The following is a 27,290-nucleotide window of genomic DNA, read 5'->3' on the forward strand; positions in this document are numbered from 1 at the left end:
AACATGGGCTGAAGAGTCTTACTGTACATACAGGTCACCCACAATTAATAAATAGTGTTTAAAATCATGAATATTTAATAATCACAGCACCAGAACATAATGAACGTAGTGTATGTGGAATATAAAAACCCCACAGTTTGTACAGTAACAGTTTATCAAGCATCTGAATTGATGCTTTTATGTGTGTTTTTTAATGGATTAAAATTGGGATCCGCAATCAAACATTCAGAAGAAAACAAAACAAAATAAAGCAAAATATAAACACAGAGTTTGGAAAATACTAAATATGCAATTATGCAGTAATATACAAAAGCTCCTCGGTGAGAACCTTTTATTCCTCTTGGTAGGTAAAATCAGTTCTTCTCAGCTCAAATAAAGCATAATGCACAAGGCCCCTTTATTTATTAATTTTATTTATTTATTACAGTGAAAAAAGCTGTTTCTCTACAGGACTTTGTACAAAGGTTCTTTAAGCTATTCGCCACAGATTGAAATAGAACAAATTCACATATACCTGAACAGTTTTTAAACATTTACACTTCAAGCTTCCTTGCTGCGCTGCTCTTCTGATTTCATCGTCCGTGTCTCGGCTCGAAGTATTTCAGATCTTCAGACTTCCTTTAAAACACCCCGAAGATCCGTCGTTCTTCATCTCTGACATCCCGTGATCTTTCTTTCAGCCCGAAATCTTTTCACAAGGTTCCTGTGGGGCGTCTCCTTGTTCCCGTGCTCTTTCTCTTTTTCCTCGAGGTGCAGGAGTGTTTGTGGAACGTTGAGAGACTTAATGTGGGGATTTAATGATTTTTGGGGCTGGATGATTTCCCGTGATGCGCTGCACCCTGGCAGGCTGATGTATCGCAGATTCCTGGAGGTCCTTGATGTCCCGTCCTGCCCGGCCTGCCCGGTTCTCCTGACTCACCCGGATCTCCGGGTGCGCCGTCACGTCCGTCTTTGACGAAGCCGTGTACTCCTGGGAGACCTGTTCGTCCGAGAATGAAGGAAACCTTTCGTTTATACATTCTAGGGCCATTTAAAACAACTGAAAAGGTTTTGACGTCCCTGCAATATAATAATAGCGTGCAAAATTTAGAGCTCCATTCTAGGATCTAGTAGGATCTAAGACATCTAATATCTTCTGGCAGTCTGTTCCAGTTCTATGCAGCATAACAGCTAAATGCTGCCTCACCATGTTTAGTTTGGATTCTGGGCTCCACTAGCTGACCTGAATCCATGGATCTAAGAGATCTACTGGGTTTATATCCTCTAAACATGTCTTTTAGAACTCTTTGTCTTGGTTAAGCAGCGTTCTGAATAAGCTCTAACTGTTTAATGGTCTTTTTGGGAAGTCCAGTTAAGAGACCATTACAATAATCAACCCTACTGGAGATAAAAGCATGGATGAGCTTCTCTAGATCTTGTTGGGACACCAGACCCTTGATTCTGGACCTATTGGTGATGGTTTTGATATGACTAGTGGAGGTGAGATCTGAGTCTATAAGAACGCCAAGATTTCGGACTTGGTCCGTTCACTGAGACAAATCCTCTTCTCTTTGCTGCCAGTCTCTGGTGTGTTCACTAACTGGTGGGTTTAGTGCTGGCTCAACCACTTTGCAGCACATGTGGCTCAGATGGCCAACCTGAAGCTCCTCAGAAAACTAAGACGTGTTTGGGCCTTTGCTTTTTAATCTCAGTGTTTTTGGGTGCACATAATCTGGTGTTCCATCATACCTGGTTCTCCTTGGTCACCTACTGGCCCATCAACAGCTTTCCCAACAGGTCCCTTATCACCAGGCTGTCCAGCATCACCTACAAGAGAGTCTCGTCAGTAACTCTTTAAAACCCATTTCTGTTGGTTTACTGATGTGAAGAATTCATTTCATGAGGCGATCAGGGTGACAAGATCTTTCTTCCTGGTGTCTTCGTTTCTCACCTCTAGGACCAGGATAACCAAGATCTCCCGGAAGTCCTCTGTATCCTGGAGCACCGCTGGCTCCGGGGAGGCCCATCGTTCCTGCATCTCCTGGTTTTCCCGGAGGTCCAGCGGGACCGGGTCGACCCACGGCGCCGGGAGCCAAAGGTCTCCTCAGGTTAGCAGCCAGCTGGGCAATCTGGCCTGAAATGGGTGCATTATGTAGTATGACTGTTGACGAACATCTAACACGTCAAACTTTACAATTTGTTTGCCGCCTGCACCACCCTCACGCTGGCTGAGGAGAGCCGCACACTAGCACCCACCCCCTCTGACACGTGTGAACTTCCGGGTGCCACCATGCCCACCACAAGCCTGACAAGAATGTAGATATATATAACACCAGGTGCATGGCAATACACAGTGCCAGTCCATGCTATGGCAACACATGCTCAAATTCATGAACTCACACCTAGGGGCAATTTAGAACCTCTCTGGAACCTGGGTACATGCGAGTGTGTGGCGACCAGTCCACCAGCTACCATCATGCCACCCAATATTAATAATAATGAAAATAAATACTGTATTTTCTCAAGGTTTAGTCATACTCAGTTCCTTATTTCATCAAGGATCAGCTACACTCGGTTCCTGCTGTCTGAATTTCTTCCCTGATGGTGCTGATGTGACTCGCCAACTGGTTTTCACCAGTCCAACACCTCAGACGCGGCCAATTTTGTCTGCAGAGGTCGATGGCGTGAAGAACCGAGCGCATAACGAGCCTTCAGTCTCTTACCATCGATCATGAAGCCACACAGTTCTCTGATGTGCTGCTCACTCGTCAGTTTTCCCTAAGAGCAACGAAAGAGCGTCAAAATGTTACTATAGTATTTTATTCTATAGCTTTTGTCTATAAAAGTGTCATTATCGGTAAACTCTGCTACTCACGGCAACGCCTGTCTTCCCAGCAACACCTGGTGAACCTGGTTCTCCATGGAAGCCCATCAGGCCTGGTTTTCCAGGCAGCCCTCGTGCTCCAGTCTCTCCCTGTGGTCCCGGTACTCCTTTAGGACCCAGCTCACCGTTCTTTCCAGACTGAAGCAAAAGAAAAATTAAATCAATGCTCAGTTTTCATCAGCAACTATTTTTTTTGTTATTTCATAATATAGTTTTTTTGCTAGTTCAGTGAATTGTTTAACTGTGAACCAAGTAACAGTTAAAAATAAACCAACATTAGGACAACTGGAGATGTAAAATTGTTCTTTCTGTGCAGAGTTTGCATGTTCTCCCCGTGTCTGTGTGGGTTTCATCCGGGAGCTCCGGTTTCCTCCCACAGTTCAAAAACACGCAGTCAGATGTGTTAATTGGAGACACTGAATTGCCCTATAGGTGAATGGGTGTGTGTGTGTGTTCGCCCTGCGATGGACTGGCACCCCGTCCAGGGTGTTGCTGTGTGCCTTGCGCCCATTGAAAAGCTGGGATAGGCTCTAGCATCTCTCCCACCCACCCCTTGCGACCCTAATTGGATAAGCGGTTAAGAAAGTGAGTGAGCGACTTTCCAATTCCACCTAAGGGACACACATCTTTATACCAGCCAGCTAACCACTTAAAAAGAGTTGCAGGATGTCCTGAGAGCAGCAGGAACAACAGCGATCCAAAGAACTGAACTAATTCGCTTTAAAAAGAGCGCACACTCACCTCTCCTTTTTGGCCAGTAGGGCCGAATGGACCCTAGAAGAAAGAGGAAAAATGTATTTTAATATCGTCATGCGTGAGCATCATTAAACAGCAGGACCTTTAAAGGAGTGACGTACCGCTTCTCCGTTCTCGCCTGGTAGTCCGTCACTTCCAGCCATACCCTAAACGAGACAAATTCTGTAAACTACTATTTCATTTATTGAAAGAACAAAGTTATTTAACACCTATATTACTAATCCACATGTGGCAGAGGGGGCGATTACTCATCAATCACTATATCTAAATGCATATTTTGGACAAAAGCATCAGGACACCCCTTTTCATTTTTGAATTCATGGTTTTAGCCACAACTGTTGCTAACAGGTGTAATAAATCAATTATATGAAGTAAATGATATGCTTTCAACTTTGGACCAACAGTTTAGGGAAGGCTTGTTCCTGTTCCAGCATGAGCAAGCTCTACCAAGACATGGAGAAAAGCTCGGTTTAAAGAAGCTCCAGTGTCCTGCACAGAGCCCTGGCGTGTCCCACTCAACTGGGGGTACAGCGATGTTGTAGAGACTGTCAGCCTCGTCTCAAATAACACATTCCCTACTTAGGGCACGACTTAAAAATAACAAACATTTAGGGACAGTGGTGTAGCCTTATGGGTAGAGATGTTGTAGAGACTACCGACCTCGTCTTAGATAACACATATTCCCTACTTAGGGCACTACTTCAAATAACAAACATTTAGGGACAGTGGTAGCCTTATGGGTAGAGATGTTGTAGAGTAGAGACTCGACCCGTCTCAAATAACACATATTCCCTACTTAGGGCACTACTCAAAACAAACATTTAGGGACAGTGGTAGCCCTATGGGTAGAGATGTTATAGAGACTACCGACCTCGTCTCAAATAACACATATTCCCTACTTAGGGCACTACTTCAAATAACAAACATTTAGGGACAGTGGTAGCCTTATGGGTAGAGATGTTGTAGAGTAGAGACTCGACCCGTCTCAAATAACACATATTCCCTACTTAGGGCACTACTCAAAACAAACATATAGGGACAGTGGTAGCCCTATGGGTAGAGATGTTATAGAGACTACCGACCTCGTCTCAAATAACACATATTCCCTACCAGAACATCAACTGTTCAATCAGTGCCCAAATATAATTGAACTAAATGGGCGCGAATTCCCACAGATATACTCTAAAGTCATGTGAGAAGTCGTATCAGAACAGTGCAGAAGATCACATAGAGGTCACTTTATTTTAAAGCCACTTGTTTTTTTTCCAAATAAGATGTACAACAAGCAAACAGGTGTCCAAATACTTTTGGCCAGGTAGTGTACGCTGTAGAGAAAAATAAAAAAAAGAGTTCTCACGATGTCTCCTTTAGGTCCTGCAGCTCCTGTTGGACCCTGTAGAACAGAGATACAGTCAGAGACAGATTCAGACAGATGAATTCATAGGTGTGTGTGTGTGTGTGTGTAGTCCAAGCTGTAGCAGTATGAAGTCGAGCTTTGTTCTATTCCCACTTTGCTGAACAGGAGCTGCCTTTGTTAGATCTCTCATCTGAGGTTTTTATGAAAACACAGCTCAGGTCGGGCAGTAAGAGGGAAGGGTGGCGCGCTGTTCCCTGGGGTGCATGCCAGCTTTGTAACACCCCCCACTCCCAAATCCCAACACTATGCTGGCCAGAAAAGCAGTCGAGGTGGGTATATTGCTGCTCACGCCTCCTCTGACCCGCGAGCAGCCCTTAGCGGAATTCTTTTTCACCCATGCACTCTGCACTGGCGTCTCTATCTGCTAATCAGGGTCCTTATACAGCGTTTGAAGATCCTGCCCTAGCAGAAACATGTCAATTATGCCGGCTAGATGGCGCCCAGAGACCGGTGGCAATGCCGAGGAGTTCAGAATCTCGGCGCTGGTGTGCTAGCGGAATACCCCGCTGCGCCACCTGGGTGCCTGGTCTCGGTTCTTTTAAGGGTTTCTTCTCATATGCTGACCCCTGATGTCTAAATAAATGTGTAATGATGAGGTTTTCGTGCAGGTTGTGTGTTCTTACGTACCAGTTCACCAAACCCTCCTCTGAGTCCAGTCGGACCTGGAAGTCCGGGATCTCCGATGGCACCTTTAATTCCCTGTTATTGACGGCAGAGTAAACGATGTGATGTTAGTCATGGGTGTCCAACCTCCTTTCCAGCTGAGCTAGTAGAACATAAATGATGTGCACGAGGTGTCTGATCTGCTCAGATCTACTGTAGATGCACTGTAGAATTGAACCAGACAGGCTAGCCTTTGCTCCCGTCATGCATCAGTGAGCCTTGGGTACACGTGACTGGACAGTCTTGGACCTCTTTTGGTTGAAACTAACCACTACATGTCAGGAATACACCACCAGACCTGCTCTTTTAGAGATGTTCTGACCCAGTTGTGCAGCCATTACAGTTTGGCCCTTGTTAAAGTCACTCACATCCTTCCTTGTTCATCACTTTGAGAAAATCGTCGTTTGTTAAAGCAGAACGGAGCTATGATGCTCGTATTTTCTTTTTGATCGGTAACCATTGTAGTGTTTTGATACTAACCTGGAATCCCTTGACTCCCTGAGATCCAGGATTTCCGATCAGCCCGATGCCTCCCTGCAAAATCATCACAAATGTGTAGAGAACTTCATACAAAGCTTAAAAAACAGTTAAGGAGCAATCAGATCTGTAATTGCATGTAAACTGGTGGCTTGACCAGAACCTGGTTGACCATTTCCCCCTCTGACGCAGCCAATCATGCCTGTATGGACTTGGATTTGGTTTCTACAGCCAAGCCTAAGACTACAATGTCCAACTACTAGGACAATCCGACTTCCTATGGTGAAAGCACACCACCACTGGACTCTGGAGTAGAAGAAAAACCATCCGTTGGCTTAAAGAGGGGGTTTAACGTTAATATATTCAATAATTTTGTGTTTTCAACATTTTGGCATCAAGTTGGGGAATGCTCCTTCCTGTTTTAGCATGGTTGGCACGCTGATTCTTTACATACTTTGTTACCCCCTTTCACCCTGTTCTTCAATGGTCAGGACCCCCACAGGACCACCACAGAGCAGGTATTATTTAGGTGGTGGATCATTCTCAGCACTGCAGTGACACTGACATGGTGGTGGTGTGTTAGTGTGTGTTGTGCTGGTATGAGTGGATCAGACACAGCAGTGCTGCTGGAGTTTTAAACACCTCACTGTTACTTCTGGACTGAGAATAGTCCACCGACCAAAAATATCCAGCCAACAGCGCCCTGTGGGCAGCATCCTGTGCCCACTGATGAAGGTCTAGAAGATGAGCGACTCAAACAGCAGCAATAGATGAGCGATCGTCTCTGACTTTACATCTACAAGGTGGATCGACTAGGTAGGAGTGTCTAATAGAGTGGACAGTGAGGTGTTTAAAAACTCCAGCAGCACTGCTGTGTCTGATCCACTCATACCAGCACAACACACACTAACACACCACCACCATGTCAGGGTTACTGCAGTGCTGAGAATGATCCACCACCTAAATAATACCTGCTCTGTGGGGGTCCTGACCATTAAAGAACAGCATGAAAGGGGGTAACAAAGCATGCAGAGAAACAGATGGACTACAGTCAGTAATTGTAGAACTACAAAGTGCTTGTATATGGTAAGTGGAGCTGATAAAATGGACAGTGAGTGTAGAAACAAGGAGGTGGTTTTAATGTTATGGCTGATCGGTGTAGGTGTGAGTGCGGTTTCGGCACTCATTTGACCCCGAGTATTGAAATCTGACATTTCAGCTCATACACACATATTTCTAGTTAATTCTGTGTGTTTGTATCTGTAAACAGCATTTTTTGGATATTGTTCCTGATATTACGGTTATATTCCACAGTTGCTAAGCAACTCCTGACCCCGGCGATCCTGCGCTCATGAGCGATCACGATTTATTGTTTTATTTCGCTAAATAAGCTCAGACGCTGCCTGCTGCTTGTCATCTCGTTTCCAAACTACAATACACTCAAACAGTTTAGCTTGGAGCAGATGAGCAATTCCATCGACATGAATGCTTCTGTGTGGTTTTTTCTCCTCTGCTTCAGTGCATCTTCCAGCATCTGACATTTTCCTTCTCATTTTCCTGCTGAGAACGACTTGGACCCGGTTAAAAATAGATGATATTTTTTTTGCTGTCTTTCCAGAATCAGCAATCAGGCTTGGATGGAAAACCAAACTGAAATTCTGTGTTTTCTACTAATATATACTAATATGCTTCTGTATATCATACTTTAACACCCTGGACATGGCAGGTCAGCACAAAGAGTATTTCACTGAGGTCCACACGCACTCCCTGCATCCAGTTAGCCAATATTTGAACACCTTTATGAGCATAGCAGCGCTTTATAAGCATACATGAGTCTCGGCTCTCTCTGGACCGAGTCCTCTGTCTGACTCCTTCGCTATTCTCTCTAGGGCGGCACAGTGGGTAAGAAGCGAGAAGGTCCTGGGTTCGATCCCCAGGTCGGGCGGTCCGGGTCCTTTCTGTGTGGAGTTTGCATGTTCTCCCCGTGTCCGTGTGGGTTTCCTCCGGGTGCTCCGGTTTCCTCCCACAGTCCAAAGACGTTCAAGCGAGGTGAATTGGAGATACAAAATTGTCCACGACTGTGTTCGATATAAACTTGTGAACTGATGAATCTCAGTTTCTCAGTGGTTCCTGTCATGAATGTAACCAAAGTGTAAAACATGATGTTAAAATCCTAATTAACAAACTAAACAAACTATTCTCTCTATATTTTCTTTTGTTTCTGGCAACTCAGCTGGTAAACAGTAGCAGCTTTTGGAGTTTCTTAGCGGACTGTGTAGCTGGATGAGTTTCACCCAATTGTTTGTTTGTTTATTGAGTTTTTCCTTTTGCTTTCTGGGTTTTCAAATTCATCTCGTGTTTCCAAGACCAGCTTTGAGATCCTCACTTGTTCACAGTATTCCTTCTGTCCCTTGGTTTGTGGTTTCTACATCTGAGTTCCTCTAGATATCTCTCAGCTCTTTGGTAACACTTGTCATCTCTGTCTGAGATGCTTACCACCACAATACATCATATACTGGGAATGGAATGGAATGGTGCAGCTTTCTTCTACTTTGTGTAACACAGCGCTCCCCAACCTTTTTTTGTATTTTGGATTCAAAATAGAATAACTAAACTGCTCACAAATGAGCTTTTTCCGCTGCAACGAGATGCTGCTTCCACCTGGGGGTGATATGAGATGATAAACACCCGTGTGTTGGAAATGGAAGCAATGTTTTCATTGCTGATGTAAATAAAAATGATTGAAAAATCTTTCAAAAAGAGTGAAAGATGGTATACATATGCAAAATGGACCATGTCTGTATAAATGGCCGTAGTTTTATATACGCTCTGTGTCCACAAAATTTAATCCATACAGTGTAACCTACATGTCAGCTTATTGTATTAATAGAATGTTCAATCTTTGGTACTCACAGCGACGCCTCTGGGTCCAGCTTCACCTCGTTCTCCTGGGACACCAATCTCACCCTGTCAGAGGAGGTCCAAAAATAAAAGACTTGACTTGTTAAAGCTTTCATTTATCACACTACGTTTACAAACCTCGACATAAGCACTCTGAGACATAACTTAATAATAGAACAGAGTTAAAAGAGCTACAGCATCAATTATAGGTGCATATTTTACTTGCAGGGTGTATCAGTGTGTGTAGAATGATGCAGACTCTTAGAGAACATTTTGATTTATCTACAGAAGCCATTCAGATACATACAGGAATACCTGGCTCTCCGTCTGGTCCTGCTTCTCCCATTTCTCCTTGATTACCCTGTGTGGAAGAGTAGTAACGTCAGTCCCTACAGGAATTTGTCATTTTAACCAGTAATCGTGATATGTGAAGGAGTGAAACTGTTTTTTATGCTTTGCAACATCCCTCCACCGAGATAGCTGGGCCAATCAGCTCCTGGTCAAGTTTGACTTATGGCTTTGTCAGCATTTGAACTCGTGACCACTGGATGCCACTCAGGATTCACTATTACAAATTTCAATATCCCACCTTTAAAATGAATTAAAATGGTAAATGACATGGTTATATATAAAAACAATATTTCCAATTGCCATCCATCAACCATATTGTTTTAATAATGCTCGATTTAATTGCTTATGTTTAGTTCTAAAAATGACAGGACAGGGGAGCGGTACTTTAACAGTCAAGGTACTGGATAAGTAAATAGAGGGTCACTGGTTCAAGACCCTTAACCCTTAAATGCTGGACTGTATACAGTCATAATTGTAAGATGATTTGGATAAAAACGTCTGCTAAATGCCAAAAAATATAAACCAGTATGATGAAAATGAGCTGCTAACATTTGTTGACTCTTCTTGCATTATGTGAAAATAATTGAAATAAAATTAAGAAAATAACTTGATTAACAATACTGGATCATTTAAATTTCCACTTAATGATATGGGTCTAAAATACCTGCATTTCAGACTTGTGTCTCTGTAACCAGTTAGCATTACAACATCACTGAATGCAATACAAATGTTAGTTGTCATATTTTTAATGTATTTTACAATAAAAGGATTATTTTACTTACAACTCCTCCCTTGGCTCCTTTTCCGCCAGCCTTTCCTGGCAAACCCTGAAACAAATAGCTGCAATATTACAATTCAAACCCGTAAACCACAGTGGACATGAAATTATTCACTGAAATCAGGTCGTAATTCTGCACATTTTACTTACAGGCAAACCGTTGGGCCCTTTCTCTCCAGAGGTGCCTATACGCCCAGCATCGCCCTGGCGGAACAAACAAGTAATAATAATAATAAATCATTCACAATATGATCCCAAAACTAAAACATGAACTAAACAAAGGGCAGGATCCTACCTTCTCTCCATCAAGTCCCTGAGTGCCATCTTTGCCGTCTCTGCCTGGGATTCCCTATTACAGTTTAAAAATACAGTAATTTATGTTACTTACATGCGTTTTATTCACATACTGCGTGTTAATAACGACATAATCATGGTATTAACATGATAATTATTACTTACCGGTTCTCCTTTAGGACCTGGAGGTCCCCCCAGCCCTTTAGGACCCACTTTTCCCTGTTGGATAATGATCATGATTAGTGTTTTAGAAACTGCTAGAATGCTTCTTCAGCTTTTTTATCTACTTTGATAAACGCAGATTTTAAAAGGAGTGGAAAAGGGGCACTAATCCACACTCACCATTTCTCCTTTAGGTCCTTTGAAACCCTGTGGTCCTTTCTCTCCTGCGTCACCCTGGAATCATCAAATCAGAGACACGGCTCTTTTATTGTCCGGATTCAGGTGTGAAATGAAAGGTGAATTCAAGTGAAAGTAAGATGCCAAAGAAAAGGTGGCATCGGAGATACTAACTATTTTCCCGATGACACCAGGAATACCGGGCTTCCCTCTAAAACCTGGCAAACCCTACAGAGACAGAGGGGATCACAGGAGTAATTCATTACTTAAAAACACTTGTAACTGAACACCAATTCTAGTCTTTAGGATGACAAATTATGAAAAGATCAAGATGCTTACTCTGTCTCCGACGGCTCCACCTGGACCACGAAGTCCTCTCAGACCCCGAGGACCCTGAAAAATACAGCACAAACCTGGTGAATCAGATACTCCACGTTCAAGGTGTAAATTACATTCTGTGTAAATGCATCACAATGTTTCATCTGCAGTTCAGAACAATATAATAATAATAATAATAATAAGCACTTCTTATTAATGAGTGTTTAGAAAGGCCAGTTTTCAGTGTGTGGTTGTAAACGGAACAATTAAGGTACCAGACCATCTTAAATAATTTGTCATGATGCAAAATTAGCATTTTTTTTTTGAAGAAAACATGTTTTTAATAATAAAAATATATATATATTCGTAATAATTAGTTTAATTTTATGTCAATGTCTGTTGTTATATTTCCTTGCCCTTCTGTTACAGTTGGATGCAAATGTTTGGGATCCCTGACCAAAGTATGTTTAATATTTAACGCACAATGAATGTATTTAATAAACAAAACTGTACAGTTGCAGAAGTCAGGCCTTAATCAACTCATTAGATTCGTAAAACTATCAGCTATAAATAATTCCACAACATTATAGTTTTGTTATGTTATATTATTTGCGTGGTGAGATATAGGGTTCAAAACGGACATGGTTAACATCAATGTCCAGAGTGTTGGTTGAACGATCAGCCTCGCCACTGGGTGGTACGCTTGTCATTGCTCCCTCAGTGCCCGTCCCAAGCCCAGATAAGAAATGTAGGATGGTTGCGTGTGTGCCAAGATATACTGTGGCGACCCCTAACATACATGCAGGAGCAGCCAAAGGAAAAATGTCTCTGACGCATCAAGAGTTGTGGAAACACTCATTAACCATGGGCTTCTATAAGCAGCCGCCTGGGGATCTAAAAATGAAGCTTTTTGTTGCCTACAAATTAGTGGAGAGCTGAACTGTGAGAGCTGAAGGACCTGCAGGATCGGCAGTGCACCGTTATTAGTGTGTAAGCTGCACGTCCAACAGTGTATCTTTCGGTTTGTATTTTAAAGCTCACAATCAGAGATTACGTACCTGAAGACCAACAGTTCCTGAGATTCCAGAGGGCCCGGGTGGACCTTGATCACCCTGTAGAGAAGATGTGAAGATAGTTTAAAAAAAGATAACTACAGTAAAATGTTTAAGAAATATTAATTTATTTGCAACCTAGTGGTTTCGTTCTGAACATACTTGCAATTTTGATATCTTCTATAAATATGGGTTTCATAGGGGTTATACTGTATAACTGCAGCTGTCACAGTTGTACAGCAGCCTTGAAGCCCTTTCGACCTCCCTCCCTCAGGCACAGCACTGTTTGGACGCCTGGCCAAGTCATTAACCCAGCCTGGGATTTAAACTTGAGAGCCTGAGATCTCAGCAGTGGTGAGCAGTGTATTGAATTTTAATATTGCGGCTAAATCCCTCAATCCGATTAATCACGTTTCTGAAACATTTATTTGTTCCTGCTTACAAATACTAAGACGTGTGCTGTGTCCCAAACATCAGACTACAGAGTACTCCTATTTGGAATACTTGGAATATTTCTATTTCCGTGTTTCCCCCCCAATTTTCCTCCCAAACTAGACTCCTTACCAAGGAGGGTCGTAACTAACACACACCCCCTCCGACATGTGTGCTGTCCCCACCGCTTCTTTTCACCTGCACCAGGTGGGTTCATATGGAGATCCGTTATCGATATCGATCTCCGTTATCTCCCGTCTCTGTGCAGTACCATCGATCAGCCAGCAGAGGTCGCAACTACAGCAGTCATAAGGAATCCCTACGGCCCTCCCTCCCTCAGACAAGCCAATCATTGTAACCCAAACCTGAAAAATCTTCACAAATAAATTACATTCAACATTCCAGGACCTCTAATCAACTTATACGATGATCTTACCTTCTCACCATCCTTTCCAGGCTCTCCTTTGTCTCCTTTGTGTCCTGTGTGTCCCTAAAATATGAGGGTAGAATTATTGTTTAGTAACAACGTTCAACATTAAGATTCGTTTTTAAGCTTTTCAGTGATTGTTTTGATGGGTTACCTTAAAACCTGGCATTCCAGGTGGGCCCGGGGGGCCTGGGGGACAGATAGCAGGACACTGCAAAATGAAAAATGACACTATTAGCTATCAATACTTCTAACCGCATTAAGCCACATTAACATAAAGTTGAGAAGGAAAGATGCATTCAGAGCACCTACCAACAATTCTCCACCCCCCTCAGGAAGTCCTCCAGGTATTCCCTAAATGCAGAAGAAAGGACGATGCATTTTTAAACCCACAACCAAAAAACAGTTATGCTTTAAGGTGCATCACAAAAATACGAGCTTTATCAGTTTTATTTGCTGTGCTGAGGTGTAAAGTGCAGAACTTACAGGTGGCCCATCAGGACCTGGTGGACCTGGAAGTCCTGGAAGCCCCTCTGGTCCCTACAGACAGGTAGAATTACAGTATTAACAGATGTATAGAAGCATCCCTGGAATACAGAAGGACTTAGATTTGTGCTATGCTAGACTACTTGGTAGCCATATGAAGCCATAAAGCTATGGGGCACTTGTAGAATCGAAAGGTTTCTGGTTCAACCCTATCACTGCCAGGTTGCCACTGTTGGGCCCTTGAGCAAAGCTTAGATAATATACTCTCACAGTACTGTAAGTCACTTTGGATAAAAGTGTCTCTTAAATGCTGAGCAGAGGTCAAAAGTTTACATACATCTTTGCCATTGTTATAAATATATATAAATAAATCAATCATATAAAGGAAATGATATGTATCCAACATTGCAGCAACACTTTAGGGAAGGTCCTTTCCTGTTTCCTGAAAAGCTCAGTTTAAAGCTCTGAGATGAACTGGAACATCAACATCAGCACCCAACCATACAAATGCTGTCAACCTTTGACTGAACGGGCACAAATTCCCACAGACAGAAGCCTTCCTAGAAGAGGCTCTTGTTACAGCATCAAACTGGAGATCTCGAGCTCTCAGCTGTGGTGAGTTAATGCAGTAGACCACCGCGCCCACGAGCGGCCAATGTTTTTTTTTAGCTTAGAAATTAAAATGTACAATTTAAAGTCTCTTTGTTGTTATAATTTCACTTCAGAACAACCGTTTACATTTATATTGTTCTCTGCTCTTCATGAGCGGTTGTCGGACAACGACAGCTCTGCATTTTAAAGGCTTTGGAGTCGACCCACTTCTCAGTGCCTTAAATCAAGGATTCATAATAACTGAACCAAAGATGGAAACCAGATTTGGTGCTTGATGACACTCAGAAGCTGCTGGCTACCAAAGATGCTCCTCTAAAGCTCCAGAGTAACAAAAATGTAAAAACAAACTAGTCATGAATCCTAATATTTAGCACTGAGCCAAAGAATCGATCATTTCTCATTTAGATCATGAAGAGAAAATCTCTTCTGTTCTCTGTGTTGTTGTTTGTAGAAGAATTAAAACCTCACCGTGGATCCCTGAGGTCCTACACCACCCGGCAGTCCATTAGCTCCAGACAGCCCCTAAAATTGTGATCACACACACACACACACACACACACACACACACGCACGGGTTTGAGCAAATACATCCAATTTATCTTTCTAATGTTATTCATAGTATAAACTAACAAGAACCATGAGGGATTCTGGGTAACGGTACTCACAGGGGCTCCAGGTCTCCCTCTGCCCTGAGAAACACACACACAGAGTTTTAATATAAAATATCATAAATATAATAACATAAAATCAGTCAAAATAAGAAAGAATTGCCTATTTTACTCACAGAAAATACATTTATTAACAACAATGAAAAAGCAGTGCAAAGAAATAACAAGAAAATATTGTAACGCTGATACTTTTTATTTAAAAAAAATATAAGAAAAACTAAAATAAATAAAAACTAAAAGATAATAATATTAATCTGCAGCATGATTGAACACTGAATATCGTCCCCCTCCTTCCCAGAGGTAATGGGTTTGTGTAATAGATCGCTGCACCACCCGAGCACCAGCAATTATTATTACCCTGTTAATAAATAATACAGACGATAATTATTGTGTTTGGATTTGGACTAAACACAGTAAAAGCTTTTGTGGTTTTTAAAAGATACAAAATGTTATTATTAATTAATTACAAATTACACTGAAATACTGCAAAACTAAAATCTATACATTATACATAATAATAATAATAACAACAATAATAATAATGATAGTAATGATAACAGAAACAATAATAATAATTTTAATAATAAAACTAATAATAATAATACAAGCTGTAATAATTAAGATAAAAATAATTATAATTGTAATAATGATAATAATAATTATTATAATGGAAATAATAACAAAAACAATAATAATGATAATATTAATAATAATAATAACAATAACAATAATAATAATAATAATAAAATAATATAATAATAATGAAAAATATAATAATAATAATGAAAATAATAATAATAATGAAAATAATAATAATGATAATAATAATAATGATAATAGAAATAATAACAAGACCAATAATGAAATTAATAAATAGTAATACATAGCAATAAATATCAAAACATTAATAAAAGCTGTAATAATAATAATAATAATAATAATAATAAAACTACACTTGCACTCATCGAAACTGAAGTGAGATTTATATATATATTTATTTTTTATTTTTTTTATTTTTTCCTAGTCTGTGCACCAATGCTAAAGCTAATAATTGCTACTCCAGGCAGGCAGACTTTTAACTTTAAATTAGCATTAATCTTAAACATTAACAAACTGGCATCTTATGATGATGCTTATTATGCCAGTTTGCCACAGAGAGCAAAGAACCCCAAAAGATGACTAACAGCCCTAAAAACAGAGAAACATCCAGCATGGCAGCACTGATCTTAGCATGAGAAATAGAAATATTAGCATGTTGATGCACTTACGGGGGGTCCGGGTGGGCCGGGAGGTCCTGAATCACCCTGGAGAGACACACAGATACACAGTTCACACTTCTGCTTTCATACCAGCGTTTATTATCATGTGTGTGATGTGATGAAAGGACGAGGAAGAAGCACGTGGTGCATCATCACACTATCACATGAGTTCAACAGATTGGGGAAGGTCCTGTCCTGTTCCAGAATGACTGTTTTGTATTAGTTAGGTGTGCTGAAACTCTCTGGCCTGGATCCTGTGTAGCATCAGCGCCTGACCTCACTAATTCTCCTTTCATTAAAAGGGCACAAATTCCCACAGATGCTCAAAAGTATATAGAAAGCATTTGCGGAAGAGGAAAGGCTGTTATAGCTGCATGTTGTTTTTATTAAAACTATATTCTTGCCTTTGATTTTGTAATTGGATTTTGTAACAAGCTCATGGTCAGGTGTCCACATACTTTTGACCATTTAATGTCTGCTGTCTGTTGACGGCCCAAATTAAGACTGATACAGACCTTGTGACTGTATATTTGACTGTAAACATACTATATATACACTATATGGCTAAAAGTAATCGGACGCCTGACCATGAGCTTGTTGGACGCCCTATTCCAAAGACAAACTGTATTAAAACAGAGTGACGTCTGTGTGATCTTTTTAGCTAGAACTACAGCCACTCTTCTCACAAGACTGAATGTCTGTGTATGGGAATTTGTGCCCGTTCTGGGCACTGATTGATTGATTGATCAGTCGATGTTCTGGTTCATCCCAGAGCTGTTGAGTGGGGCTGAGGTCAGGGCTCTGTGCAGGACACTGGAGCTTTTCTTCCCTTTTATCGTTATAGAGCTGGAACAGGAAAGGACCTTCCCTAAACTGTTGCTGCACAGTTGGATTAATTACACCTCTTCTCAACTGTTGTTTTATTTTAATAATTAGAAGCTGTGTCCCAATACTTTTGTCCATATAGTGTGTGTAAAACTTTGTGTAATGACCACACACACCTGTGTTTGTACTGACCGTGTGGTGTGAATAAAATGAACCTATGCTCAAAAAGGGAGGAGGGTACATCTAAATCAGCATGAGCCTAACACCTCGTGCTACACAAAAATCTACTCGGTGCCTTCGCTCTGTGGCGTAATGCAGTACCAGAGTCCCGGGGGTTCGAATCCCGGGCTGAGTTCCCAAATACAGAAGGCGTGAGGTGACACGACCACAATATGGCCAAAAGTATTTGGACACCTGACCGCGAGCTTGTCGGATGACCCGTTTCAAAAACAAATGCTATTAAAACAGAGTGACGTCTGTGTGATCTTTTCAGCTAGAACAACAGACACTCTTCTGAGAAGGCTTCTCACAAGATTTTAGGTATGTCTGTGGGAATTTGTGCCCCTTTAGTCAGTCCTGCTTCTGTGTTTTAATTTGGTAAAGCCGAATGTGATGTAATTTCCGTGTACAGCTGAATGACAATAAAGAAATCTTGAAAATGAATGAATGATAATGAATTATTATGGTAGATGATGAATGATGCTCCTCTAAGTGATTACGAGTTCCGTTTGTGATCTTAAATATTTGTAAACCTCGACAGTGGTACTCACAGCAGATCCTGGAGGTCCATCCTTCCCTTGAGGCCCATCAGGACCCGGCAAACCCTAAAACACAATAACGAGACACAGCATTAATGCTCCATCTGAGCACAAATACAAGTGAAAACTGAGTAGAAACATCTAAACCGAACTTTTTAACAAGCATTTAATGTACCAGAACTAGAAATGAGGCACCAATTCTTCCAAACTTCTATTAGAACATGTCGGTGTTTGGCTGAGTAGGGACGGTGATATAAAATCTGAAATGACTAAATTAGGAGAAAAAAAGCCAGAAATGCATTTTATTTTTACTTCATTTTTATCAGCTGATTTATCCTGGACATGGCAAGTCCCGGGAAACTCTGGCCACAAGGCAGGAATATCCTCCGCCAATCCACTTACTCTTACACCTAGAGCAGCCAATCCATGATCACGGATCAAACCCTGTTTCCCAAGACACTAGAGCTGTACGTCACCCACAGTACAAATACTTACTATACAAAGGGAGTCATACAATTTAAAAGCAGTCATGCAAGTTTTTGTTCTCTGGCTGGCCGATAGCGCTGCTGAAATTTAAACCGCTGCGCACCTGAGCGCCTTGGCGCCATTATCACAGACATGACATTGTTATTATGGCCATGACGCCATTATTATGAATATGATGCCATAGGCCAATCATAGACATGATGCCATAAGCCAATCACAGGCATGACGCCATTGTTACGGCCATGATGCCATTAGACAATCAGGAGTGGATGTACTAGGCTTTTTCATCAGGTTTCAGGTGTGATTTGGTTGGATTCTGTACTAAAATCTTTGGTGTTGGGTATAAACAGGAGTCTGAGGCTACAACTACAGCTCAAACAACCTGAACCGCTGTGAAACCAAGAATCCAGTTCCATGCTCCAGTATATCCAGTTAGCTTACTTACATCTATTCCAGGAAGTCCAGGTAGTCCAGATTTCCCTGCTGTCCCCGGAACTCCAGCTTTTCCTTTAGGACCCTAAACACAAACATCACAGACAAACATTACAGACCACATCATTACAGACCTCATCATTACAGACCTCATCATTACAGACCTCATCATTACAGACCACATCATTACAGACCTCATCATTACAGACCTCATCATTACAGACCTCATCATTACAGACCTCATCATTACAGACCACATCATTACAGACCTCATCATTACAGACCTCATCATTACAGACCTCATCATTACAGACCACATCATTACAGACCTCATCATTACAGACCTCATCATTACAGACCACATCATTACAGACCTCATCATTACAGACCACATCATTACAGACCTCATCATTACAGACCACATCATTACAGACCTCATCATTACAGACCACATCATTACAGACCTCATCATTACAGACCTCATCATTACAGACCTCATCATTACAGACCTCATCATTACAGACCTCATCATTACAGACCTCATCATTACAGACCACATCATTACAGACCTCATCATTACAGACCACATCATTACAGACCACATCATTACAGACCTCATCATTACAGACCACATCATTACAGACCTCATCATTACAGACCTCATCATTACAGACCACATCATTACAGACCTCATCATTACAGACCTCATCATTACAAACCTCATCATTACAGACCTCATCATTACAGACGTCATCATTACAAACCTCATCATTACAGACCTCATCATTACAGACCTCATCATTACAAACCTCATCATTACAGACCTCATCATTACAGACGTCATCATTACAAACCTCATCATTACAGACCTCATCATTACAGACCTCATCATTACAGACCACATCATTACAGACCTCATCATTACAGACCTCATCATTACAGACCACATCATTACAGACCTCATCATTACAGACGTCATCATTACAAACCTCATCATTACAGACCACATCATTACAGACCTCATCATTACAGACCTCATCATTACAGACCTCATCATTACAGACCTCATCATTACAGACCTCATTGTTACAGACCTCATCGTTACAGACCTCATCGTTACAGACCACATCGTTACAGACCTCATCATTACAGACCTCATCGTTACAGACCTCATTGTTACAGACCTCATCGTTACAGACCTCATCGTTACAGACCTCATCATTACAGACCTCATTGTTACAGACCTCATCGTTACAGACCTCATCATTACAGACCTCATCGTTACAGACCACATCATTACAGACCTCATCATTACAGACCACATCATTACAGACCACATCATTACAGACCTCATCATTACAGACCTCATCATTACAGACCTCATCATTACAGACCTCATCATTACAGACCTCATCATTACAGACCTCATCATTACAGACCACATCATTACAGACCACATCATTACAGACCTCATCATTACAGACCTCATCATTACAGACCTCATCATTACAGACCTCATCATTACAGACCTCATCATTACAGACCACCTCTTTTAGGACGAACAGCAGTGAAAAGTGTGGTGTCACTTAATACCAGACAGTTTCAACCCAGTAACCCCTTTACTTACTTTTACACCTACAGCAACAAGGCTACAACTGCCATGGTATAAATACTTACTGTAACAAAGAGAGTCAGCCAGTTCATCTTCTGCATGTTTTAACTGGAGGTTAGGCTCAAACCCAAATCATTAGGACGCTTGATGCTGTCGGAACCCACATCATTGTGCTTTCCCCCCAAAAATTTGAATGTTTTACAGGTTTATGCTAGCCCACCAGCACAGAGCCCAGAATTCAAATCCCAGTTGCCTCTTTGCCGGTAAAACAGTGACTCCTACTGTCTGGTGGAGGTGCCAGCATGTGCGGTGTAAGAATACAGAAAGCACAGCGTGTTCTTCCATACATGAATATGCCGCTGGCTGGTGTAAAGAAGCAATTGAAGGCTGATCTCCACGTTCCTCCACTTCAGTATAGGCGCCTCGGCCTTACACAGCGTCAAAGACCCCGCCCACTTTTTATCCTGTCTTTTTCTACCCAGCAGACTAGTGGAGGATTTTGTTTGTGCTGCCGATCGTGTCCGCTAGGGGTGCCCAGCCGACTGGTAGCAGAGCTGAGATTCGAACCCTGAATCCCAAGATCTCAGCAGTAGTGATCTAGCGACACTGAGATGAGGAACTTATAACTTGATTACTAGAACAAATAGGCAAACAAATGAAAATAAAAGCACTTACAGCTTTTCCAGGAAGTCCGGCCGGTCCTCGCTTCCCCTGTAAATAAAACGTAAATATAAAAAAATAATTCATGTTTATTTATACAATCTTACCCAGCACAGCTCAGTATTAAATGATTGATCTTTACCTTCAATAATTTATACTATTTATTCTATTTATTCTTCTATCTACTGAAATTTGTGTGTTTCTTTTACAGGAAATGGATGTGATGATACACTATTTGGCCAAAAGTATTTGGACACCTGACCACGAGCTTGTTGGTCAGCTTATAGAGTGACCTCTGTGTGACCTTTTCATCCAGAACAACAGACACTCCTCTGAGCAGCTTCTCACAGCGTTTGTACAGATGGGCGCTGATGCTCAGTTGATGTTCTGGTTCATTCCAGAGCTAATGAGTTTCTTTAAATTGAGCTTTGCTTTGTGCACATGCTTAGGACCTTCCCTAAAGTGTTGTGGCAAAGTTAGAAGCATAATAATAATTTCCTTCATATGATTGATTTATTTCACCTGTTTGCACCTGCTGTGACTGACACATGCATTTATTTATTAGTAGGGGCGTCCCAATACTTTTGTCCATACAATGTATAGTTCTGTAGTATCATGTTTTTTGGCCACACCTACTGCTAACAGGTGTGTAAAATTAATTATATAAAAGAAATAATACGCTTTCATCATTGTGCTTTCAGGTTTAGGGAAGGTCCGTTCCTGTTCCAGCATAAAGACTTGGTTCGCACCGGTCACCTGCACAGAGCCTTAATGTCAGTGTTACCGAAGACCTTTGGGATGAACTGGAACGTTGACTGTGAGCCGAGCATTAGTTCCTGACCCTACACGAGCAACTGGCTTTATTTAACGACAGAACCCCGTACTGGAGATTGAGGATGGTATGAGGTTGAGGGTGGAGTGTTGGGTGGAGTGTTGGGTGGTTTGTAGGGGTGCAGGAGGGTTTGTGAGGGGAACTTAATACGACTGGTTTATTTTCGAGGTATGAATGGATGCTCTGTGTGAACCAGTCCTCCATGCCACACCACCACTGCGCCACCACTGAGTAGCGCCCACACTGCTACCATTAACTGAGGAAACAGTCGATGTTTTTAGAGGAAACCGACCCGGAATTTCTGCACTTTTGTCATTTCTTGGCCCAACACAAGTAAGCAGCACATTTAATAAAACACTGAATGATAATGAATATGTTTGTGACGTCTACTAAGTAACGGACACTTGATAGGGACATGTAATGAAATCTGTGTGATATTTACAGCTAGAACAGCAGCCGCTCTTCTCAGAAGCTCCTCACAAGACTTTGAAGTGTGTCTGTGTATGGGAATTTGTGCCCAATCAGGCAAGAAATGACAGCATTTGTATGGCTGGGCACTTGATTCCAGAGCTGTTGAGTAGAGTTGAGTTTAGGGCTCTGTGCAGGACACTGGAGGTTCTTGGTTTTCCAAAGGAGCTTTTCTTTATGCTGGAACAAGAAAGGTCCTTCCCTAAACTTTTGCTGCATGTCAGAAGCATGTAATTACCTTTATATGATTGATTTATTACACCTGTTAGCAAGTGTTGTTGCTGAAACATGTGAATTTATAATTAGAAGGGGTGTCCCAATACTTTTGTGCATATAATGAAGCTTCTGCTTTTACTGTCTCAATTTCTGATTTTGAAGCTTGTTTGACTGTGTACAGTGTCACCCACATTCTTTTCATGATGGTTCTGACCATTCGGACCAAACCTATCTCAGCATGTAGGGACAGTTTGGGGTCTCCGTTTTAAGGGACAGTGGTTGCCCAGTGGGTAGGGCTTTGGGCTACCGATCAGAGGATTGGGCCCTTAAACAAGGCCCTTAACTGGCTGTACAATGGCTGACGCAGAAAATAATTTAATTGCACGTGTGTGTATATATATGGCGAATAAAGCTTGCTGTTCATCTTCATTCTTCTTTATTGCCCAGCAGCCTGTAAACCAGTGGCTGTATGAAGCTTGTTTGACTGTGTACAGTGTCACCCACGTTTTCTCATAGTGGTTCTGACCATTCGGACCAAACTTTTCTCAGCATGAAGTGACAGTTTGGGGTTTCTGTTTCATGTATAGATAGTGGTAGCCTAGTAAGTAGAGCTTTATTGCCTACTACTGTAATCTACTGAAATCTACTGTAAATGTTAGTAAACCTTTAACTGTACTGTATACAGTATATACAGGTGATGGATTGAGACATTAATTAATTAATTAATTCATTCATTCATTCATTGTTTTACCGCTTTAACCTATTTAAGATCACTGTGAGTCTGAAACACCCCATACAGGACGTCAGTCCATCACAGGGCAGTGTTGGTCTTCTGACTGTATAAAGCCCTAAAAATTATCAACCACCCACTTTCTGCACTGTTCCCAAACAACCAGGCTGTTAAACGCCTCACACCATACACAGGCTGTATGAGGAGGACTCTGGCCTCCGGTATAGTGAAGAGGAAGCGGACCTGCCTGCAAGGAACATGGTTACGACCACTGGGCTCGTCCCTCTCTGCAGGGCACTATTAGGAACATCATTGTGTGTGTTTTACTTTGTGTTTAGGTCACATTTATGGTGCAAATTTATAAAATCCTTAAACCCCTGGGGGCCGTTAGTGGTTCCATTCTAACTGTAGTCGCTTCAAATAAAGACAAACATACAAATGAAGGGAAAGCTCTTCATGGGTCATATTACATCCGCATTAAGATGCATTTAATGCATTGTAAACCTACTCACATCAATGCCATCTTTCCCAGGGGGTCCCGGTGGTCCTTGAGGTCCAGGTTGCCCTTGCGGTCCGGGTGCCTGCACCACACACAACAAATCATCTTCAGTGCAAAGTCCTCCAGAAACCCGTCCCTAAATCCTAAATTTTCCAGCTTTTAATAGACAAACAAAAATAAAAAGCAAAACCACATTCCATATTTATTCTGCATGGAACAGTGGAACAGGTCTTAGGTTTGAAAAATCGGACATAAAATCAGTGGATGCTGAACATTTACAACAGAGAAGCAAAACACTGAATATTAAATGTAGTACAGAGTAAAAATAACACAATTATAAAGCACAAAGATCCTAAAATCAACCTAAAATGAATAAAAATTTGCACTTATGTAAATTAAATGCTACTTAAATTGGAAATAGACAACATGAACAATACAATTATATATTTATTGGTATATAAAAATATAATTATTGGTTGTTATTCTTAAATCATTTTCTATTTTGATGGTCCTAGAGAGAATAAGTAGACGTCTGTGCTATTTTAAGTAAACTGTAGGTGTAAACTGAGAGGTTCTTTCTTTGTGGAATACAGGAAAATGATCAGCAGACGTTATTTATCAAATATACATTTATAGATTTATTTATAAATAACAGTAGTAAAGAGTCTTTGTGTATTTGTTATGGACACACGTGTGGGTCAGCGTTACACACTCAGGTATTTCAGCTTGACTGAAGCCGTGTCTGAAACAAAGGTGGGATTGTGAGAGGGGCCCTGACCTCCCGGGCTCCGAATTCCTCAGCCAGACTTCACAAACCTCACCGTAATGTGAAAGAGGTTCTTCATAAACTAAGTAAACTTGGGATTAGTGACACACACACACCCACACCATCAACTTTTTACTATCGAAGTATCTTTAACGTCCAGCTTACGCCAATAAACCTGCAGCTTGTACAAACCATCAAATAATAATAATAAATTATGTACAATAAAGTGGTGGGGTTATAGCAGGGGTGACGAGTATTTAGACGATTATAGGGAACATGGGACACAATGATAAAGCAATAAATAACAAATCCATAACAGATCCAACCAAAAATAATGCATTTAATTGTAGTATAACAATTCTATTCTTCATCGTTTACTCTTGATCTACAAGCTCTAAGGGTTTCACTCTACAGAACTCAATAACTAACAACAGTCAATAATAAAATAATAATAAAAATAATTTAAAAAACAACATATCAGACATGCTGGCAAATCTGTGGAGTGTAAATAACATATAAACTATAAACACGATAAAGGTTGCTTGTTTATGGTATACACTATATGTCTTGGACTCTTGGTTGACTCACATGAATGTAAACTATGATATTGCAGTATTATTAGATATTAAGTCATACACAGTGAAATCTCAAGCTCAAAAAAGAATCTAGAAATTAAAACAAGCAAATAAGCCTCAAACTCAATATTAAATAATAATCTTAATAATAATAATAATAATAATAATATCTTGTTATTGGCGTAACCCAACTATTCATCCTAATACAAAGAGACTCTGTTCTACAGAACCATCTCTGCAAAGTCCAACAGACACAACTGGATGAATGATGATAAATAATTATAATTATAAAGTCCATCACTTTATAAAATATCTAGGTTAAATGATACCAGCGCCACTTTCTTTTGCTCAGCTTTATCTCGAGGCTAGACAGAGTTTATATATTCTCATCTCCTATCACTTCTTTGCAGGCTAGATTAACAGGATGAGATGTTTCCAGGTCCGACATTTGTCTGCGTTTATGACTTAATCTTGTTTATTAATGGATCTCATTCCAGATTTTATACTATTAAACACTTCCAGATCATCTCTGCAGACTTTAAATGTAAGTAATCCTTAAACAATCGGTGCTCTGTGAGTACCTGAGATTAAATTCCTTACATAAATAAAGCACCAGCGTAAGGACGATGCTGAGGATTGATGCTTTATTCCAAAAATAAATGATTGCTTTATTTTAGATAGTAAGAGTCACGATCAGATACTGAAAACTACATTTTATTTCATCTTAAAAACTGAACAGCGTGTCTTTATAAACCATCTAAAGTTAGGAGCAACTAATAAGAAAGGTAAATGTAAAGGACTCAATGTTTACTATTTAAATTCTACTTAGTTAAAACCTTTCTTTTTGCCCAGAGGAGAACTGCAAACTCCAAATAAATGTTTACTGTCTAATTCTTTCTTAAGCTCAGTTCTTCAGCATGGACCACCATGATCATCTGCTTCTGGTGCTGCACGTCACCTTCACCACATGAACCCAGTTCCAGCAGACACTACAGAACCATCTACAGTCTCTAGAAACCTACAGCCGACCTACCTGAGCCAGGGACGATGCCAGCAGCTGGCAGAGCAAGAGAAGCCCCAGAGCTGAGAACATGGCCATGCTTGTCCTCGTCCTCCTCAGCTGGGAGATGATCAGATCCCCCCGTTCCTACAGCCTAAAACTCTTTCTCCTAAGGTAACCAGCGCTCCTGTGCCTTTCCCCGATGATTCCAGATAAACCGGAGCCTCCAGCCCAGATGGGGGAGGGAAGGATGGATGGATGGATGGAGGGGACGAGGGACAGGACAGAACGAGGTAGAGGAGGGCAGGAACGCGAGGCTGAACGGGTGGGACGTACTCCAGGCCAATGAGACAAGGGTGAATACAGGAGGTGAAACCTGAGATACTGGGGGCCATGAAACCCACTAAACATGCATTCTTATGTGTGTGTATAGGTGTCCGTTTCTTATTGGACAGTGTGACGATTTTTCAAAGCAGTAAAAACATCTGAATTTCATTAGCAAAATTAGTTTAATATCAATCAAATCTTTATTTAAAGTCACTTCTTTAGCTTTGCAGTAGCACTGTAAACCCTCAGGAGCTTATCAAACCATGCTGGAACACAGATGGCCCTTCCCCAAACTGTTGCCACAAACTAAAAGCACTAAATGTAATTTAGACCATTTATTTTACACACCTGTTGTCAATTCGGATAGGTGTCTACATACTTTTGGCCATATACTTGAATGTATTTAAGATGAGACCGAACCTCTGCTGAGATCCAGGTTTGAATCTAAGTGGTGCTATCAGCCAGCCAGACGTCTACCGTCTACCCAGACGTCTACCGTCTACCCAGACCAGTGTTTCCTAGTGGAACTGGACCCACCCTGAACCCGACCAGGATGAATATTATACAGTCAATCTACCACATTAATGCACTTTGTGGGTATTCAATCAGTCAGGTGACCATCTGATGCTTCGTACACTTACCTTACTTATCAATGGAATGAAAACCCCATAGGACCCCAGTGCCTAGATTTTATTTAAATATAGTCATTATATGCTAGTGCATGTTGTACATAACTATAAGGTACAGCAGTGTTGTTGGGATTTTCTAAATAATGGATTTCGTTCATGTCAAAAAAGGCTCGTCCCAATTTCACTGTGATATGCAGACGTAGGGTCAGAGTTTCTTAAAAACAGTATGAATCCATGGACCCTTGCGCCATCAGTACATATTTATACACATTTACTAACTAATGACCATCCAGACTGTTGTCTTTACATCTTTTGGGTCATGAAATCCCCCTATAACCGTGGTCATGTGGAGCTTAGTGTGGCTGTGATCTGAGAAATTGAG

General features: G+C 41.1%; 1 protein-coding gene across 1 annotated transcript; it reads right to left on the reverse strand.

Annotated features, from left to right (window-relative positions):
• Window positions 1-583: 583 nt before the first annotated feature.
• col9a3 (collagen, type IX, alpha 3) lies at window positions 584-26,051 on the reverse strand. The gene is made up of 32 exons (XM_063015089.1): window positions 25,986-26,051; window positions 23,625-23,693; window positions 20,882-20,917; window positions 18,608-18,679; window positions 17,689-17,742; window positions 16,103-16,138; window positions 14,832-14,855; window positions 14,635-14,688; window positions 13,555-13,608; window positions 13,381-13,422; window positions 13,223-13,279; window positions 13,078-13,131; window positions 12,216-12,269; window positions 11,179-11,232; window positions 11,014-11,067; window positions 10,843-10,896; window positions 10,666-10,719; window positions 10,502-10,555; window positions 10,357-10,410; window positions 10,211-10,255; window positions 9,385-9,438; window positions 9,090-9,143; window positions 6,180-6,233; window positions 5,664-5,735; window positions 4,977-5,012; window positions 3,721-3,765; window positions 3,605-3,637; window positions 2,855-3,001; window positions 2,703-2,757; window positions 1,931-2,113; window positions 1,729-1,806; window positions 584-979 (listed from the first exon to the last, which is right to left on the reverse strand). The coding sequence occupies exons 1-32, from the start codon at window positions 26,049-26,051 to the stop codon at window positions 795-797; spliced, it is 2,037 nt and encodes a 678-aa protein (XP_062871159.1). The 3' UTR covers window positions 584-794.
• Window positions 26,052-27,290: the final 1,239 nt, after the last annotated feature.

This window comes from Trichomycterus rosablanca, chromosome 19 (assembly GCF_030014385.1).
Source record: "Trichomycterus rosablanca isolate fTriRos1 chromosome 19, fTriRos1.hap1, whole genome shotgun sequence".
NCBI classification, from domain to species: Eukaryota; Metazoa; Chordata; class Actinopteri; order Siluriformes; family Trichomycteridae; genus Trichomycterus; species Trichomycterus rosablanca.

Excerpts from the sequence above, each read along its gene's own strand:
- col9a3 (XM_063015089.1), bottom strand. The coding sequence starts at position 26,051 with ATGGCCATGTTCTCAGCTCTGGGGCTTCTCTTGCTCTGCCAGCTGCTG. Across the intron at positions 10,897-11,013 it reads CTGGTGTCATCGGGAAAATA|GGTGACGCAGGAGAGAAAGG; the intron begins GTTAGTATCTCC and ends TGATGATTCCAG. Across the intron at positions 5,736-6,179 it reads AGGGAGTCAAGGGATTCCAG|GGAATTAAAGGTGCCATCGG; the intron begins GTTAGTATCAAA and ends CGTCAATAACAG.